General features: G+C 35.4%; 1 protein-coding gene across 2 annotated transcripts in view; it reads right to left on the bottom strand.

Annotated features, from left to right (window-relative positions):
- nrm (neuromusculin) overlaps window positions 1-17,814 on the bottom strand; it is a 380,564-nt gene that overhangs the window by 270,991 nt on the left and 91,759 nt on the right. For both annotated transcript variants that reach the window (XR_012459736.1, XM_074132269.1), the window contains exon 3: window positions 9,108-9,262. Coding sequence is in view for 1 of the 2 variants with exons in the window: in XM_074132269.1 (XP_073988370.1) it covers window positions 9,108-9,262 (155 nt within the window). In the remaining variant the exon portion in view is untranslated. The remainder of the gene's footprint in view (window positions 1-9,107; window positions 9,263-17,814) is intronic.

The raw sequence follows: 17,814 nt of genomic DNA, 5'->3' as shown, positions 1-17,814 counted from the left end.
AAATTCGCATGGAGCGTTTTAGGGATAGTGGAGGGGTGTATATTGAAGGTGATTATAACTAAATATGTATAAATTTAAAATAAAATGTTTTACAGCAATAGTCTCGTTATTTAATAGCCACACCTCGTATATTTATATACAGAATTCTGCATCAGAGTAGTGAAAAAATGCACTGAGAATTTTTAGAACTGCTAGAATGATTTGTTAACGGATATATCTCAAGTTTCTTGATGCTTACAATAAAATTTAACGTTACGTTTTTTCGTTCCTTATACAACTGTTCTGACGGACAGTTTTAATCATTAGACTATTAAATTCAAAAAAGAAATTTAATGACGAACATCATTGTACAGCTTGAAGTAAAGGCTGACATTAACTTAAAAAGAGAGATAAAATACTTGGAAAAAAAAAATGAAATGAAGGAAATAAAGTGAAAGATAGGAAGTATAGTTGGCGAGAGATTAAGTAAAATGATAGACAGAGCGAAGGCGCTGCAGTTCGATGCAGAAGTGCTTGATGGAAATGTTTTATTGCTTCAAGCTGGGGAAGAGGGAGCCAAGGGCTGGCTGCCCTTTAAAACGGGCAATGATAAAATAATGCATAAACATGAGCAAAATTTAATAACTCTAATAAACCCTTCTGCAGCCGGCTTACTGTTCACAGGCCGCCCTGTCACGCTCTTCTTTGGGCCCTCCATCCAAAACTAAATAAATACAGACTGCAACTTTTAAACTCTATTGTTTTTTTTAAACTATTAAAGAATGGCTAAAAAAAAGCCATTTTTAATAAGGGTACTAGTCAATTATTATGGAATAAATAGAAAATCATTTAAAAATAGTTCCAGGGATGCTGTATGTCGCCCACACTTTTTAAAATATACCTTGACGTTGCTCTCAGAGGATGGAATTGAGAAGTGTAGGAGAATGGGAATGAGGATTACTGATAATCTGTACATTTCTAATATTCTGTTCGCAGACGACCAGGTGATTATTGCGGAAGATGAAGATGATGCGTGCTATATATGCTGAGGAAGTTGATGGAGAGTTATGCTGAATGGGGACTGGGTGTAAATTTTGACAAGACAGAGCACCTATCCACTTCGAATGCAAGTACCATAGAAATAGAAGGTAGACGCATTAAAAGAGTGGATCATTTTAAATACCTTGGGTCAATCTTAGAAAAGGATGGTTCCTCCCAGCAGGAAGTAGAGAGGAGAATCTGGGAAGGGAAAAAAGTAATAGGCCTATTGAACCCAGTGCTATAGAGCACTACCCAAAACCAAGAGGCTAATCTTTACATCGATTTTCCAAAGTATCCTATTGTATGCCGCAGAAACTTGGGTGAACAGAAGACAGCGCGAGAGACTCCTAGCAGTAGAAATGGATTTTTGGAGGAGATCTACAGGATGTTCGAGGCGCGACAAAGTGAGGAATTTTGATAGCAGGGAAAGGATGGGAGTGGAGAGAAACGTCCTGGAGATTAGACAGATTAAGGCACTCACACGGTATGGACATGTAAGAAGGATGGGTCCAGAGAGATTGCCTCCTAAGGTGGTGATGGACAGCGAGGTGGATGGCCGGAGGAAGAGAGGAAGACCCCAGGAGTGGGTGGAGAGACCAGGTGAAGGAGATGATGGCCGGGATATGGTCTGCCAGAGGAACAGGCAGAAGATCGTGTCGCTTGGAAGAAGGCATTTACTCGCGATGGCTGAAGGGAACCACGAGTTGTGGAGAACCCCTTTAATATAAATAAAAAAAAAATTGAAAAATAGTAACTGTCAGGATATTCCTTAAAATTCATTCTTGATATTCGCTTACCAAGCTCAAACGCATCCCTAAAATGGAGTCTATTGCCCGCATAGATCGCTTTGTCGCCATTAAGCGAAGCCCAAAGATTACCAGGATGGCTGTATTAAGTTTAAAAGATCGCGAATGGCCGAATAGGTCAAATCTTTTATTGGCGTAGGGAAAAACTTAAATTGTTTTCAAGGTTTGGTTCAACATTAAAACAAATAATTGGGATTGTATTCGCTGTAAACGGTTAGAGTCCAATTTGGCCTTGTTATTGCCGACAAATGGAAGTTCAAATCAAAACATGTTAAATCTCAATTTGAAAGAATATAAAGAATTTAAGGATTCATTTTGGGTCACTTTGATTACTAATTCATTCGATATTTGTACCCATTTTGCCTAGGTAAGGCATAATTGTTTTTAAAAAAAAGCATTTATTGCCCTCCAAACAAATCCATATCTCAACAACAGTTTGTTTCATTTTTCAAAACTCTTGGTCCCAGATTTCTGTCCGGTGGAGACTACAACGCCAAGCACCAACAATGGGGATGCCGCGCAACAAATCCACGTGGCCATACTCTACTAAATGTTCTTCTCGCCCGAAATTACAGCGTAATATCACCGGATCATCCTACGTACTGGCCTACATCTCTATCTAAGCTCCCTGATATCCTAGATATTTTTGTCACTTATCGGATGTCTCAATACTATGAAATCTCCACTCTAACTGAACCTTCCTCAGATCATAGCCCCGTACTGATTACTCTCAACATAAATCCTTTTCTTAGTACTCCTAAACCATCTCTGATATGTGGCCCGGTCGACTGGAAGAAATTTCAATCTAAATTAGAGGACTCATTAAATCTACAAACTGTACTTAAAACAAGTGAAGACCTAGACAACGCTGTACAACACTTCACAACATCAATACAAAACTCCATTTATCAATGTGCATCACATACCAGAAAACAACATAATCACACTACTAATTTACCACTATACATAAGACAACTCATCACAGATAAGAGACGAGCACGAGCCGTATGGCAGCGCTCCCGCTATCCCTCAGACAAACAAATCTTTAACAAACTTACTCATCTACTCAGGACTGAACTACAGCTCTTAAAAAATGAACGTTTTGAAAACTATACATTATCACTGACTACCGAAGACAAATCTCTCTGGACCGCTTCAAAAAGAATCCTCCGCTACAAACCAGTACCCTCCCCACTTCGACGTAGCGATGGATCATGGGCTACTTCTGATGGCGATAAAACTGCTCTCTTTTCTTCTCATTTTTTAAATGCATTCACTCCACATTCTGACATTATCGACTCACAATTCCAACAATCTCTCCTACAAGATCTGGACACACCTCTCCCTCTCTCTCTTCCACCCAAACCATTTTCACCTTCTGAGGTTCAGTTCGTCATAAATCATCTTTCACGTAAGAAAGCGCCTGGATTTGATCTCATTACTCCAACCATACTCTGCAATCTTCCCAAAAAAGCCATGGTATTTCTGACTTCCATATACAACGCAATTCTCCGAACAACCTACTTCCCCGTCTTGTGGAAGTATTCCGTAATTCGTCCTATCCCAAAACCTAAAAAAACCTCATCAACATCCTTCGTCTTACCGTCCAATTAGTTTATTACCTGTACTAGGAAAAATTTTCGAAAAACTTCTTCTCAAACAAATCCTTCCTATCCTCGAAAACTCTAATGTGATCCCAGATCATCAGTTTGGATTTAGACGTAACCACTCTACTATTCAACAATGTCATCGAGTAGTGGACATAATTGCATCCTCTCCTGAAAAGAAAGAATGTTGTTCAGGGGCTTTCCTTGATGTTCAGCAGGCCTTCGATAGAGTATGGCACACTGGCCTCTTGTGGAAGCTTAAAACTATTTTACCTGCCACGTTTCATTTAATCATAAAATCTTACTTGTCCGACAGATACTTCAGAGTGCAAATAGGATCTTCTTTCTCCCCACTTAAACATATCGACGCTGGAGTTCCACAGGGCAGCATTCTGGGTCCTATTCTCTACTCCATTTACACTTCAAACATACCAACAGATACTAACACTACACTTCTCACATACGCAGATGACACCGCCTTACTGTCCACTAATCATTATCCTGTACTTGCTCACAGAAATCTGCAGTCACATCTCTCCTCCTTAGAACAGTGGTTCAAGAGATGGGCTATTAAACTTAATGAAACCAAGTCTCAAAATATCACCTTTACTCTTCGTCGCATTACTCTTCCTCCAGTCATCTATAACCTAACACCTCTACCAGTAGTAAACGTTGCCCGCTACCTTGGGCTTTACTTAGACCGCAGGCTTTCTTGGAACCCCCACACTAGACTTAAAAGAACAGAACTGAACAGACGCTATCGACTACTTAAAAGACTCTTAGACGACAGATCAAAACTCTCTCTGGACAACAAAAGACTAATTTATACATCTATTTTAAAACCCATCTGGGCGTATGGAATAGAGCTGTGGGGTTCAACCAAACGCTCCAATCTTCAAAGGATTCAATCGCTACAATCTAAAATTCTTCGAACTATTGTAAACGCTCCTTTTTATGTCTCCAACCTGACTATACACACTGACCTAAACATTCCTTTTGTCACACAAGTTGCTAAAACAAGATACAGAAAACTCCACTACAACCTGCAATCTCATATAAATCCTCTAGCTCAAAATCTTTCTTCTAGAACTCTTCCTGACAACCCGACAAGACGCCTTAAGAGACAGTGGCCTCGTGATCTCCTCTCAAGTGAAGAGAGCGACTAATAGCCTATTTTGGAGTGTTACCACTGGGTAACTTCTCCACTCGTATTCTTCTGTTATTGATGTTACTGTTATCACTGTTACTTATAGCGCCAACGCGCTGATTGTAGCAAAAATAAACGCAAAAAAAAAAAAGCATATAAATGTTGAATATTTGTTGAGATTAATTTATAAGGAAGTCTTTCTTGACTCACGCTGCTGATAGTTAGCACTGATGTTGACGTTCAGTTGTAAACGTCAAGTTTACATATTTAAACCCTTCATCGGGCACAATATTTTTGTAATACCATCGGGAGCAACTAATCTGTGAGATTAATGATCAAATATCTGTTAATTTCCTCAAAAATGTTTTGAAAACGAATGAAAATGTCAGTTTATTTCAATTTTTCTTAAAAAAAAAACTTGTTAAGTAGAATGCAACATTAACGTGAATAGAAAAATGACAGAAATCCCTAATTTGGAGGTGCACATATTTAGTAAATATGCGATAGTTTATTAGCATCATTATCCAAGACATTTTGTACGTATTGGTGTCCGCTTTGTTCAGAAGGGCGAAAAAAATGACCATGAAGCCATCTCCGAACGTTTCTATACAATAAAATATTATGGTTTCCTCGTCTAATTCTAGAAGGAGGTTTACTTAACCGACAATTTGGTTACTTTATCCTGTAGGTACCCACTCTAATTCATCCGCATCATGTTCGTCTAAAAGAAAAAAAGCTTCTTGTTCAGAGTCTGAATCTCCTTCTCTTTCTTCTATTCAATGTTATTCTTCAGAAAACACTCATTGCAGAAAGAATCAATGAATGGGAAACTGCCTCATAAATGATAGTACTTACTTTGTAAGAGTTTTTGATGAGAAAACCTGAAAAAATATAAGACCATGTAACACCACCGACAGGACGTTTGGCTAGAAGAAGGTAAAAGTGGAAGCTACTGAGGGCCATGGCTCATTCTAAGAAATACCTGAGTTGCTATCAATAAGAAAATGTCCTCTTCATCTCACAGATTAAATGCGCCCGATGGAGGGTTCAGTAAAACTTGTCGCTTCGTACGTATTTTTACAACACAATTTCTATAATATCCACTCAATTGAGTAATTATTATTGCGAGACGAAAATTAACGTGTAACTAATTAAATGTGGCAGCCAATTCCAACATTACCGCGTCTTCCCGCAGTGCTCTCTCGAGGGCTAACGAGCAGAACTCACTCATTAATTGTGCTCATTAGCAGAACGTCCTCTTAGCCAATCTCTACACCCGCCCGGCTCCCATTTCTCGACTCCCATAAAGTCCCATTTATTTTGCAATGGGAATCTATTCAGACAAATAAAAAAAAAAAAAAAAAAACCTCCAGGAAACAGAAAACCAGCTAGTCTTTTGTATTTATACTGCAGAAAACTTTTTTTACATTCATTTGGCACACTAATTAACTCGCTCTAAATTGCTGTAATTAGTTGGTACATTGAATTAATAATTCTATGTTATCTTTCTTTAATTTGTAAAATTGAATAGAATTATTACTGATAATTTTTAAATAAGTGAGATTCAGTTATACTACCTCCAGCTGTGTCAACATCCAAACTAATGATCTCGGCAACAATACCTCATACGCGCATGTTTTAATAACAAGCGTTTACATTCGCACAAAGCAATGCAATAAAGGCCATTTAATTATTTTATTTCCAGCGAATCAATAAAGCCAGCTACAAAATTAGTAGGTCGCTACAAATTATTCTACTTAAGGTAAACATAATCATGTTAAATTTGGATTTCAATAGCCAAAGTTATAGGTTCTAGTTACAATTAGCAGTCCAAACATGCACATATTTTGTTTTAGATTATAAACTACTATTTTGTCTGGCGATGAGTTTAGTTCACTAAATTCTCTGTTTTACTTCTTTTTTTAATATACGAATGAATATACAGGGTGTTCATTTTAAGACGGCTCAAATGCATTTCATGCTTAAACGGTTGGTCTGAGCAAAAAATGGTGGAGGAAAAATTTGTTGCCCGTCACCTGTATCCTCAGATACAGAGAGCAGTTGATAACGTACTGGCTAGACTGGCTTGCAAGCCAGAGGAGGCACCTTTGAAGGCACAGTACATGCTGCACAAGTTGAGTAAAGTGCATTATTTGATAAATTAAGGAATAAGTTTGATCCTTTACATAAAAGATATTGATCACTTAAATATGTGGCAGGAGGTTTCCAATTTTTTTGGTAATTAAATGCAGCAACTCTCCCAAAATTACCAAATAATTATTAAACCTTCTTGTTTGTAACAGATGTAAAATTAATTTTTAGCCATTTTGTGTATGCTTGAGAACATCTAAAGCTCTTAACTTTTGATTTTTCTTACAAAAATCACTCGGAAAACGACTAATTTTCCGATATTAAGAAAAATACTAGCTTTACTGCCTTGGCAATATTTTTAGTAGAAAGGGGATGAAAAAATACATAAAAGTGAGCTATTGCGTGCTCTTCTTTCTCTTTGATAACAAGTTAAAAAATTGAAATATGATTAATAAATACCAGATTTTGAAATAACCTAGCACCTTTAATTTTGAAGATATCGAATTGCGGTTTCCGGTTTCTTTCATAACTTTTTATACTCTTTAAAACTGTTTATATTAAAATGGGGGGTCAACTGCGAACCCTTACTTTTGGTCACGCGCCAGCCGCGTATGCGGGCAGGAATCTAAAATCAAGTCACATATTCTGAAACTAGAGGAGACGGGCAACAAATTTTACCTCTACCATTTTTTGCTCAGATTAACCGTTTAAGCATGAAATGCATTTTAGCCGTCTTAAAATGAACACCCTGTATATATTCCTTCAGCTCTCTCCAAAGAAGTATGTTATGTAAGTACAGACTTCGCGGGACTCCTTAGAAGACGTATTCAATAGTGCGAATAACTAATGAGTGAAAAAAAATGGATTATTTTATTATTCTTAAGCACTAATTAATGCCCAAAAAATATTACATGACACTCTCTTATAACTAGCACTCTAACTAACTAACAAACTTACTAAAACTAACATTCTTAAGACTTACTGAAAAATAAGGATGCCCACGTCACCCAAATTTGGAATGGATTCCATATTCATGTAATACTCAGTATGTGAAGTAAGATAAATCTAATCGATTTCTCACAATCAAATTTCTATAATTTTCACTATTAACATTCGCTGCAATAATTTCAGAAGTTTCTACTAGCTCTTTTTTTTACCAAAAGCTCTTCAAATGAACTAAGTAACACTAAAATTCTTTCAGAAAAATTGTTTATATTTTTAAACAAATAGGCACTGCTATTCAGCGATGCACCGCACCCCATCCAACACTCATGTTACATGCAGGTCGTTAATCATAATTCTCTCCCTCCAAAAATGTTCCGCCCTCGTGCTTTGTTCAAAATAATACCAGCTAGCTTTCTTCCCTTTTTGTATTAAAAAAAATAAAAACGAGGGAAAAAGATTATTTCTTGACTGATTTAAAGAATAATTTTGAGCCAGTTACTTTTTCTGAACTTTTATTAAATAAATAAATTACTTAAATTTAAATAAAAGTATAAAAAAAAAAGAAAGAAAGCCTCATCTGCTTTTAAAATTGTTTTCTTTGGCTCTCTCTTACCCATTTGCTCAAAGTGAAGTTACCCAAGAATGAGTTAATTCAAGTTATGATCTAGTTTAGACGACACTAGATTACCGGACGGCGAACAAGTAAATTTCACTGCAGAAAATTTTGCAAGTCCTAACATGTTGTAAAGAAGAAAATAGTATAGTTAGTTTTAATAATAGAGGCACTTAATGGCGGACAAAAGAGACAACATGGTGGACATATCGCCTAATGTTCAGCTAAGTAAATTCTAGCTTTTTGACAATCATATTTTCTACTGAAGGCAATTACAATTAGAAACTTAAAAATAAAGAACAACTACCAAGATCTATGGAACTTTTAAAAATGAAGGCCTTTAAAAAACAAGTAATTTCTGATAATGAACTGAATATCGGTGATGACAGAGAATTACTCGTAGTTGGCAAACAAATTAGAGGTTTCAGAAAATAAATAAATAAGTCGCTATTTAATGCTTTAAAAAAAATCTTCCAGCCATAATTTGGTCCTCTCTCTTCCTACAAGTTATAGGAAGGAAAAGTCGTTTACTAATTAGCTCCAAGAAGCAACCATAACCGGGTTAGCCGGACTGGTTGTTAGCAGTACCATGCAGTAATTGCACTTTAAGCACATTTACCAAGGTGCACCTGTTTTCTATATTTAAAAAGCTTTTTATTTTTTAACAAAATTATTAGTTATCATTAGTGATACTTTTGATTACCTTCTTTCCCCATCCCGGGATGGAAATATAATTTGTCGGAAAGTAATAAACATTAATTAAAAGTAATAGTTGGTTTTCGCAACATCAATAATAAAAACCCATTTTGCTTTACGGTTAAACTTACAGCGAACAAATAAACAAAAAAAATGTTGAATTTAAAAAAAAAATGACTTACTCAGAGTTTTGAAGTCGACAAACTGGACACCCTGGCATTCTTCTCGGACTTCCAGGTATGTTATCTCACACTTGTACATACCTTCGTCCGGTGGTTCGACAGTTTCAATTACAAGATATGATTCCGTGTGATTGCGATAATATTCAAGACCGGATCTGCAACAAGAAAATAATATGATTAGTAATAATTAATGAGGGTGAATGTTAGTTTAATGGTAACTTTTTTAAACTTATTTAAAAGTAACCATTCTTGTCGCTACTAAGAGTCAAGAATGTTTTGTCAACCAAAAGTAAGGACAAAACCTTGGATCGTTCTCTTAATTTCATTTTGAATGGTAAACGCTTATTGTCAGCCAGCAGGAGATGAACGCAACTTCTATACTTACTTACTTACTATACAGCTCTACAGCCCGGGGTGGGCCTTGGCTTCCTTAATTATATCATTCCATGTTTCTCTGTCCTTAGCTTTTCCTTTCCAGCCAGTTACGCCCAGTGTCCTTAGATCTTCCACGCAACTTCTATAATCATCTTTATATCATGGCGCCCTAAACCTCAGTACAAAGTCAGCCACATCCAACACTGATTTAAACTCATTAAGTTACTTATCACTTTTATCGTAACATGTTTGTAGGTGATTTATTTGGCCATAAAGTGAAATAAGTTTATCAAAGTTTATTTATTTTCTGAAGTTTCAAATACACCTACAATATTCTTAATTTGCTATCAAAACTCAATGGGAATTTAATACGTATTTGAAGTAATTTTTAATTAAACTTATCCAGAAATGCGACTTTTCAGTTAATATCTGTAAGTTATTACAGTATTTTATCAAAAAAACTGCGGGTTTTTTTTTTTGCTTTTTTATTGAAGAAAAGCACAATTGCCACTTAAAGCGCTAAGCTTGTTAGAAGTTCTAAATTTTGACTAAGAATTTTATTCTTTTGTTTCGGACATATCAGTCCCTGGAACGGTAGGGGTGTTTATGTGTCTATATCAAGGGGTTATTTAAATATTTTTTTAATTAATTTTAATTTAGTCTACTTCTGGTAAAAGAATAATTAATAACAAAAAGTTTAACACTACATAGTCAATAAGAATTGTCGTATTTATTATCCAATTTAAGATCAATTTTGATGGTAAACCAGAAGTGATCGTCCGTATATCATCATTATATCCTCGTACAAAATATAGGATATGGCCTATGTTGACCTTAATTGGTTAAATGTCAATAACGATGACGATGTTGATGGTAGAGGTTGAGTAAGGAAACCAGCGTTAAGGTAGCAAGGCAGGTTATTATTGTCTTTATGTCGTCAGCAGAACCCTGTCTGACATTTAACTACCAGAAGATTGCTTTGGGTACCCAGCACATTCACATACTCAATCTGTTACATTTCTCATCTGTCAATATTGATAATAACCTTGTAACCCTTAATATTGAACCTTTAATATATATTCCAACTTTTATTGCTTTCTGTTTCACTTATCAGAAATTGGTTTAAGTTATTCAGATGAGGATTGGTTGTTATAAAACCTTTTCACTGCAGATGACAAGGGTTTTTTTTCTTTTCGACAAATAACTGTGAAATATCAGTTATATCAGTGATATGTCTTGATTGGTGTATTAACTGGAATGTCTTTATAATATAATGTACAGTTCTATTATTCATTAAAATATTAACAAGTAGAAGAAGGGTGTTGGACTACTGCTTAAGAAGCTTGGTTATGAAGTGGTAGATCCCCAGTTCGAATCCCGCGTTTAGCTTTTGTTGTTTTTTTGTTAGAAAAAACAAAAATTGTTTACAGTAAAGTATGTGCTTCTGTTGTTCCTGCCCATAGGTAGTTGGACGTTAAGCCCTGCCTGAAAAACTAAGTGATTACTTCACTTTGAAGGAACAGAACTATTTTGGCAATAGAAAGATTTACCAGATTACAAAAGACAGTAGCATGCTTAGGTGGTGCTTTTATAGGTTACCAATCTATGCCGTTTATAGACTCATAAGTTTGTCTGTCTTAATGTGCTGCAATCTTCAGTAAAAATGAAGTTTCTGAATGTTTTTTACTTCAATTAATCTCAATACACATCGCAATGTCTACTACATCTTCATGACGTTTGCCTATTCGAAGCAGGCTAAGACGTTTCCAGAACTTTCTTCTACAGCTGGCTTTGATGAGCAATCCTTAAACTAACAGTTATATTGAAAGTTATGAAGCGGGGTCATTCACAAAACATCGAGAGAAGAAGCTAAGAGAAAGGGAAAGGAATAAATGATGCAAAGAAGCAAGACGTCCCCGACTGATGCTCTTCTCTCTAGAAGTTTTCTAGCCCAATTTTAAGGGTTCATGCTACCCAATGACAAAAGATAAAAGGCGCTAGAGTTGCAATGCCGTGAACAGAACCACCAATACGCCAGGGATAAGTAGCCTAGAAATGTTTTATCACCCAAATGTCTAATCATCTCGCAGTTTAATTTATTTTTTTAAATCAGCACCATCAAATTTATAACAAAAATACTCAAAAATCTGAGATACCCTTAAAATCTTGCTGAATGTCAATAGCATACCTAAAGATCCTTACAGTGATGCTTAAGAAAATAGACTTGAAATGTAATCAACATGAAGGATTAGAGAAAAGTCGATACAGCCAACTTGACTTTTCTTCATTCACCATCTTGTTTTACTTATTTAACACACACGCGCGCATATATGGTATGTGCGTGCGTACGTTTATGTTTCAGGGAAAGGGGATAAGGAGGTGCCAGATCAAAGATCTTCATTACTGTGCTTTATCTCCTTCACACCAATGATTAAAGAGATCTTACGCCTAAGAAGTAGAAGATTTAATTAAACTAGAGTTTACACGCCAGTTATCTGACAATATTTTGTTTCTAATTAATTAAATTAAATTAGCAAAACATCAGTTTTGAAATATTCAAAATGTCGTTGTTAGCATTTTCCCCCCCTCAAAAATTTAAACAAAAATTAGGGAAGTTATAATTTTTAATCACAATGGAAGAATGTCTAAATTATTCCAAACATGGCCGCGGATAAAGGAATACTGAAATTATAATTAAACAATGAGAGTTTGCTTAACATCTCTCGCAAATCTTGTAATTCAGCGTACACAGTAACACATCAAGATTTAATCGCTGGACCAGTAATATTCTCAGCTTTTATTTTAACAACAAAATATCAATTTACGCTGTTATCAACACTAAACTTCTGAACTTAATTTTGGAATTCATTTATTTAGCTCTGTTTATATATTTATATATACATAGTTATATATGTTTAGTATTTAGTTGAGAGTTATCCCATTACGAGATAAAGCCGATTATTACGACTAGAAAAACTACAAGCAAAGAAAATAAGCGATCGCATGGAAAGTTATGATTACCTTAAAATGATCAATAATTATTATAATAAAAAGTAGGAAAGCGATTATCTGAGTGGGCAGCGAATACTGGATTCCAACTCGAAGATTACAGGTTCAAATCCAGCTGCTGGCCCTTAGATTTTTTTCTCTGTCTAGTAGCTTCTTACAGCTTACTGTCCGGTGATGGACAGTATTGTCTGTAACAAGAGAACACTGTCCGGAGGCCGGCAGAGCACTGTAAAAAGCTCCGGGCGCCAATAACCTTAGTTGCTGATGCGCCTTAAATCATTTTTTAAAAAAATTATTTTGTTAGGCGGGTATTACGTCTAACAACCCAATTTAGGTATCACGGACGGCGATTAGCAAACATGTTTTAATTTAAATTTCTCATATTAAACATTAAATAAAATTAATTAAAACCATGGCCTAGGCTGGGAATCGAACCCAATACCACAAAACATTTTAGTTTTGCGAGGCTCGTCTCTAACCGCTCGGATACCGTCGTGGTTATAAAAATAATATAAAAGAAAGAGATATTTCTATGTAGTATTCACTTTTTTCATAAATTTTATATAATAAAATGCAAAGAAAAAAAAATCTTATTGTACACACTCGGTTTACTAGTTCTCTGCCTATTGTGAGCGTCCGTGTGTTTAATAACATCGTAGAAAGATGATGAGTTGAGAACAAAGAAACTGTTTTTACGCAGCTTCAATACGTGCACCAGATAACACTATGTTATATTGGGTCTGAGGACGCTTATTCATCTAACATGCGTACAGCATCATTCTCACATACTATTCTGTTTAGAAAGATCTCCGCAAGTTAGATTTGTTATGAAGATGAAAGACTAGGGCAAGGTGAATGAGAGGGGTAAAAAATTAATACATTCCAGTCGTGGGGATGGTAAAAAAAAAAGAAAAAGAACCCAGAAGCACAAAGAAGCTCTCAACAGAGAGACTGCACAAACAAAGCAGCAAGAACTACGGAAATGAGAGGGTGAATACAAGAAAGAAATAACTCACATGAACATACAAACAAAATGTGCACAGACCAGCTACAAATCTATACTCAAATATCATATACACATTATTAAAATCAACCCAACTCTTTGGCATCTCTTTCCGTCTTCTCCTTTCAAACGTATCTCTCACTCTAAATGTCTGTACTCACAAATGTACGTTCTCCACAATAATTTTCAAAATTGCATACAAGTATGAACATATATGGCTGAAACAATATTGGCCTAATTGTCATGTAGCCACGTGATACTTTAGCTGTTGTATTAAACGTTAAGTCAGTGGTTTCCAACCTTTTTGTACCTGCGCCCCCCTTTAAAAAAAAATTGTTGCGCCCCCTTAATTTTTCTAACAATCTAATTTCATAAATACTCAACTGATATTATAATTTATTTAATGGGCTACAAAATAATATACAATATTATGTAAAAATATACATGAAAAAATAATTATTTATTATAAGAAATAATAATTTTAAATGTAATAAAAACAAATCTTACAAAAATACAAAAAAAAAGAATATATAATTAATACAACATTATAAAAATTTAATGCGACGGTTAAGCTTGTTTTTCAGCACAAATTTTCTCAAACCGTGGTATCACTGAAGAAATCGCGGTTCTCAGTTCCTTTTCAATCTCTAAGCGAGATCGATACTTTGTTTTTAAGACAGCTACTGTAGAAAAACCAGTTTCACATAGGTAAGATGTTACAAATGGTAATAAAATTTCTAAAGCTTTGTTTGTCAAAGTAGGAAAATCGTCCTTTACTCTTAGCCAAAACGTAACAATATTATTTTCGTCTTGAAACATCTGCTTTAATGTGCTATCACTAGATAAGTCAATTATCATTTCCTGCTCTGCTGTCGTAAGGCCAAAATCATCATATCTTTCAATCACAAACGGGATTTCTAATCGCCCCGCCGGCGCTCGGCTCCAAACGCAAAAGCGAGATGTTTTCGTTCCAGCAAGAGTATGGATGGATGTTTTAGCATTTGTACCCGAAAAATTCGCGGCGAGGATTGTGGATTACGTATACCTATTTTGCTGATTCATTTTTTTTTTTGACACCTATTCGACTTTTTTGGTTTGTATTCGAAAATGATATTTTGGAAACAGCTGCATGCCTCCCTTGCAACAGTCTCCACAGGTTGGAAACCACTGCGTTAAGTACTACTTAACTCTGAAGTGCAAACTAATAGATGTAAGAACAGGTAAACCAATAATACGCAATAGTCTTGATTGAAACATAACAAAGACTGACTCGATAAATGTAACCAAGAGAATTGTACAAAAATTTGTTAATTAGATTGAATAATTATTTATTTAACAGTTTAAACACATGGTCCAATATTAATTAATTTTATCCTCGTAAGCATGCTTCATTTTGTTTTCATCTATTTTTGAATTTTCATCCATTTTCAGAGCTTCAATCATCAGATTTGTGTAGAAAATGGAATTCCACTTCTTCTGATACTTTTTCTGTTTTTTGACGGCAACAAATAAAAACTTAAAAATAATAATATTTACAACCACTACGAACTAAAATTTTAATTTAAGCATTTTACGGCAAGAAAAAACCGTCTGCGTTGGCCCATTTGATGAGAAAATAATGAACAGAATGTAGAAACGCCCTTCAAAAGTAGAACTTAATGAGAAAACATAAAAAACTAACATATATTGTCATCTACTGATTATTTTCTTCTATTTACAAAATCATAAAAAAAAATAAGTAAATAGCAAATTATTATTTAAAAGAAATGACAAATTACATAAAACCATATTAATTAGTATTAATAAAATCATAAAAGGGTTCCTTAATTAAGCAAGGTACCTTTTTATTAAATCTATTTCTGTTCTTATAAAGACTCTCTGTTGTACCAATTAAATAAAATATATTGCCTACATCACCGGTCAGATCTGACGAACTCCTTTTACAAGCGAGCGAAGTTTTAAGCAAAGGTCGCATGCTTTGTAATAAAACAATATTATAAGAGTAAAAAAAGAAAGCCAAAAAAAAAAGCTGGTGCCTAAATAAAGTTTTTTGTAATTAAAATTTAAGTTTAATTAATTGCTACTTAAATAAATAAACAACTTAAATCTTTCAAAGAAGAGTCAACTGCATTGGGCTGCAGATATAGGACCCCTAAACAATAATCTAACTCCTTATGCTAATATAAATCCGAAATATGATGGTCAAAGCGCTCGAAATCCTTCACCTATAATCATGAAATGACTGAACTACGGCCGATCTCCGAGTGAATCAGAAGTTGAAGCTATCTATGCTCGGATTAAAATCACTAAAATTTACTTCCGCTATAGAAGGGAAGACACCAGGTGTTGTAGAAGCCCTAGATTCTGAGTTTTTGAGAGAGAGAAAGAGATATTGCCTTGCTGTAAGCAGGCTAATTTAGGCTACCCCGGTGAATGGGCACAACAAATCTAGGAAAATCGAAATGCGATTAAAGCCATCCAAAAAAAAAAAATTTCTTTTCTTTCAACATTTCACAGGTTAAATACAAAGAAGGAATATAATTAGGGAAAGATTTTTTTTTTAAATTTATTTGTTAAGTTACAACCAGCGCTAGATACGCCATAAGTAACAATGACAATAACTGACCACTACAAACTCACTAATTGAGGGGAGAAATTACCCAGTGATAACACTCCTTAAGTCATCTCTAGGATTAGCTACTCTCTTCAGAAGAGAGAAAATCACGAGGCCACTGACGTTACAATCGTCTGGGAGGATCATCTGGATGATGATGAGATGATAAATGGCGGATAAGAGGATTGGAATGAGATTGCAAGATCAACTTTTATAACGAGTTCGTGCAACCTGGACCTGAATTTCCATATCTGCGTGGATAGTTAGATTTGAAACGTAAAATGGAACCGTTAACGATAATGCGGAAAATTTTAGACTGAAGAGATGGAATTCGTTGAAGATTGGAGCGTTTCGTTGAACCCTACAGTTCAATACCGTACGTCCAGGCGGGTTTTAGTATAGAATCATAAATCAGTCGTTTGTTATTAAGTGAAAGTTTTGAACGTTGGTCTAGTAGTCTTTTAAGCAGTCGATAACGTCTGTTAACTTCAGTTCGTTTAAGTCGTGTGTACGGGTAGGGAAAGATTTAATGCTGAAATAATGTATACAAAAAGAAAATGACCAACGGCAACAGACATTGCGGAAGATGTTACCAGCGCACGAGGCACGAAAGGATGGTTCTCCTAAGAAGGAGCTGGTCCTGTATTGTTGTCCCTCATGTCACAAAAGCACAGACTCACTATGAGATAACATCTCCGCTTATAGGATGAACCACTTATGGGGTTGAAGAGCCTATTTTTTCATCGGAGAACTTTGTTGAGTATTAGAATGAGCTTTTTAAATATAATACAAGGATAGTTTATGTGAGAAGGAGTGGATTATACCAAAAGGAAGCAGTTGCTAACAGATTTCTTTTTACGTTAAGATTCCCTATTTTTAACTTTTTACAAAAAAAAAAATAATTGGAAGTATCAATTACTAATTCAGTCATTAACTTAGGGCACTTTGGTTATAATTCACGTAAATATGGAATATCAATTTAATTTTGATATAATTCTAATTCAAATGATAACATAATCCTAGTGGGATTTATCTAGATGGAGGCAGGTAGGATGTGATCTCATTCTAAGAGATACTGATGGCTGCGGTCGAGGCCAGAGGAAGAGCTAGTAATACAACAGCCGTTTGGAAGTGGTAGTAGTAGGGAGAATCCTCTACGACATAATTGATAATTTGACGCGGGCGTGCCACTCTGATTGGAGTGTCAAACCGGTGATAGAGTAGAGGGGGGAGCTTTGCAATTATTATCCACCAATCAGTGGTCGGGTACGCCAACTAATCCACTTATGGAGCTAACCCCACAAACTCACTAACCACCTCCGACCACAATTGCACCATCACACAGCCAGATTCCACAACACCGGTACGACAGAGGCGGAGGGTAAATGATGAACATCTTAGCTGGATTCAGTCATCTAAATGTACTAAATGGAGAATTCTGTTCCCTAAAGTCTCGTTACGAAAGGAGAAGAAATCCCTACAGGCTAAGGACCTATGCAAAATATAACCTGTGTGATTGTTAGATTATTACTCATTAAAAAGTTTTTTACGCTCTCCTGGGCAACAATATTTCTATTAACTCGGGAACATTAAAAAAAACTTAAATTTCAATTATTGCAGAAAATTTGTATAAATTAGTTCTGTTTACAACTGCTGACTTCGCTACAGACGTCAGTGTATGGGATGTTTGTTATATATTTTTCCAT

Source organism: Rhodnius prolixus, unplaced genomic scaffold (genome assembly GCF_049639745.1).
Source record: "Rhodnius prolixus isolate KJV_2025 unplaced genomic scaffold, Rpr scaffold_4, whole genome shotgun sequence".
Taxonomy (NCBI): domain Eukaryota; kingdom Metazoa; phylum Arthropoda; class Insecta; order Hemiptera; family Reduviidae; genus Rhodnius; species Rhodnius prolixus.
Note: the sequence above shows the minus strand (reverse complement) of the source record. Positions and strands in the feature narration are given on the sequence as shown.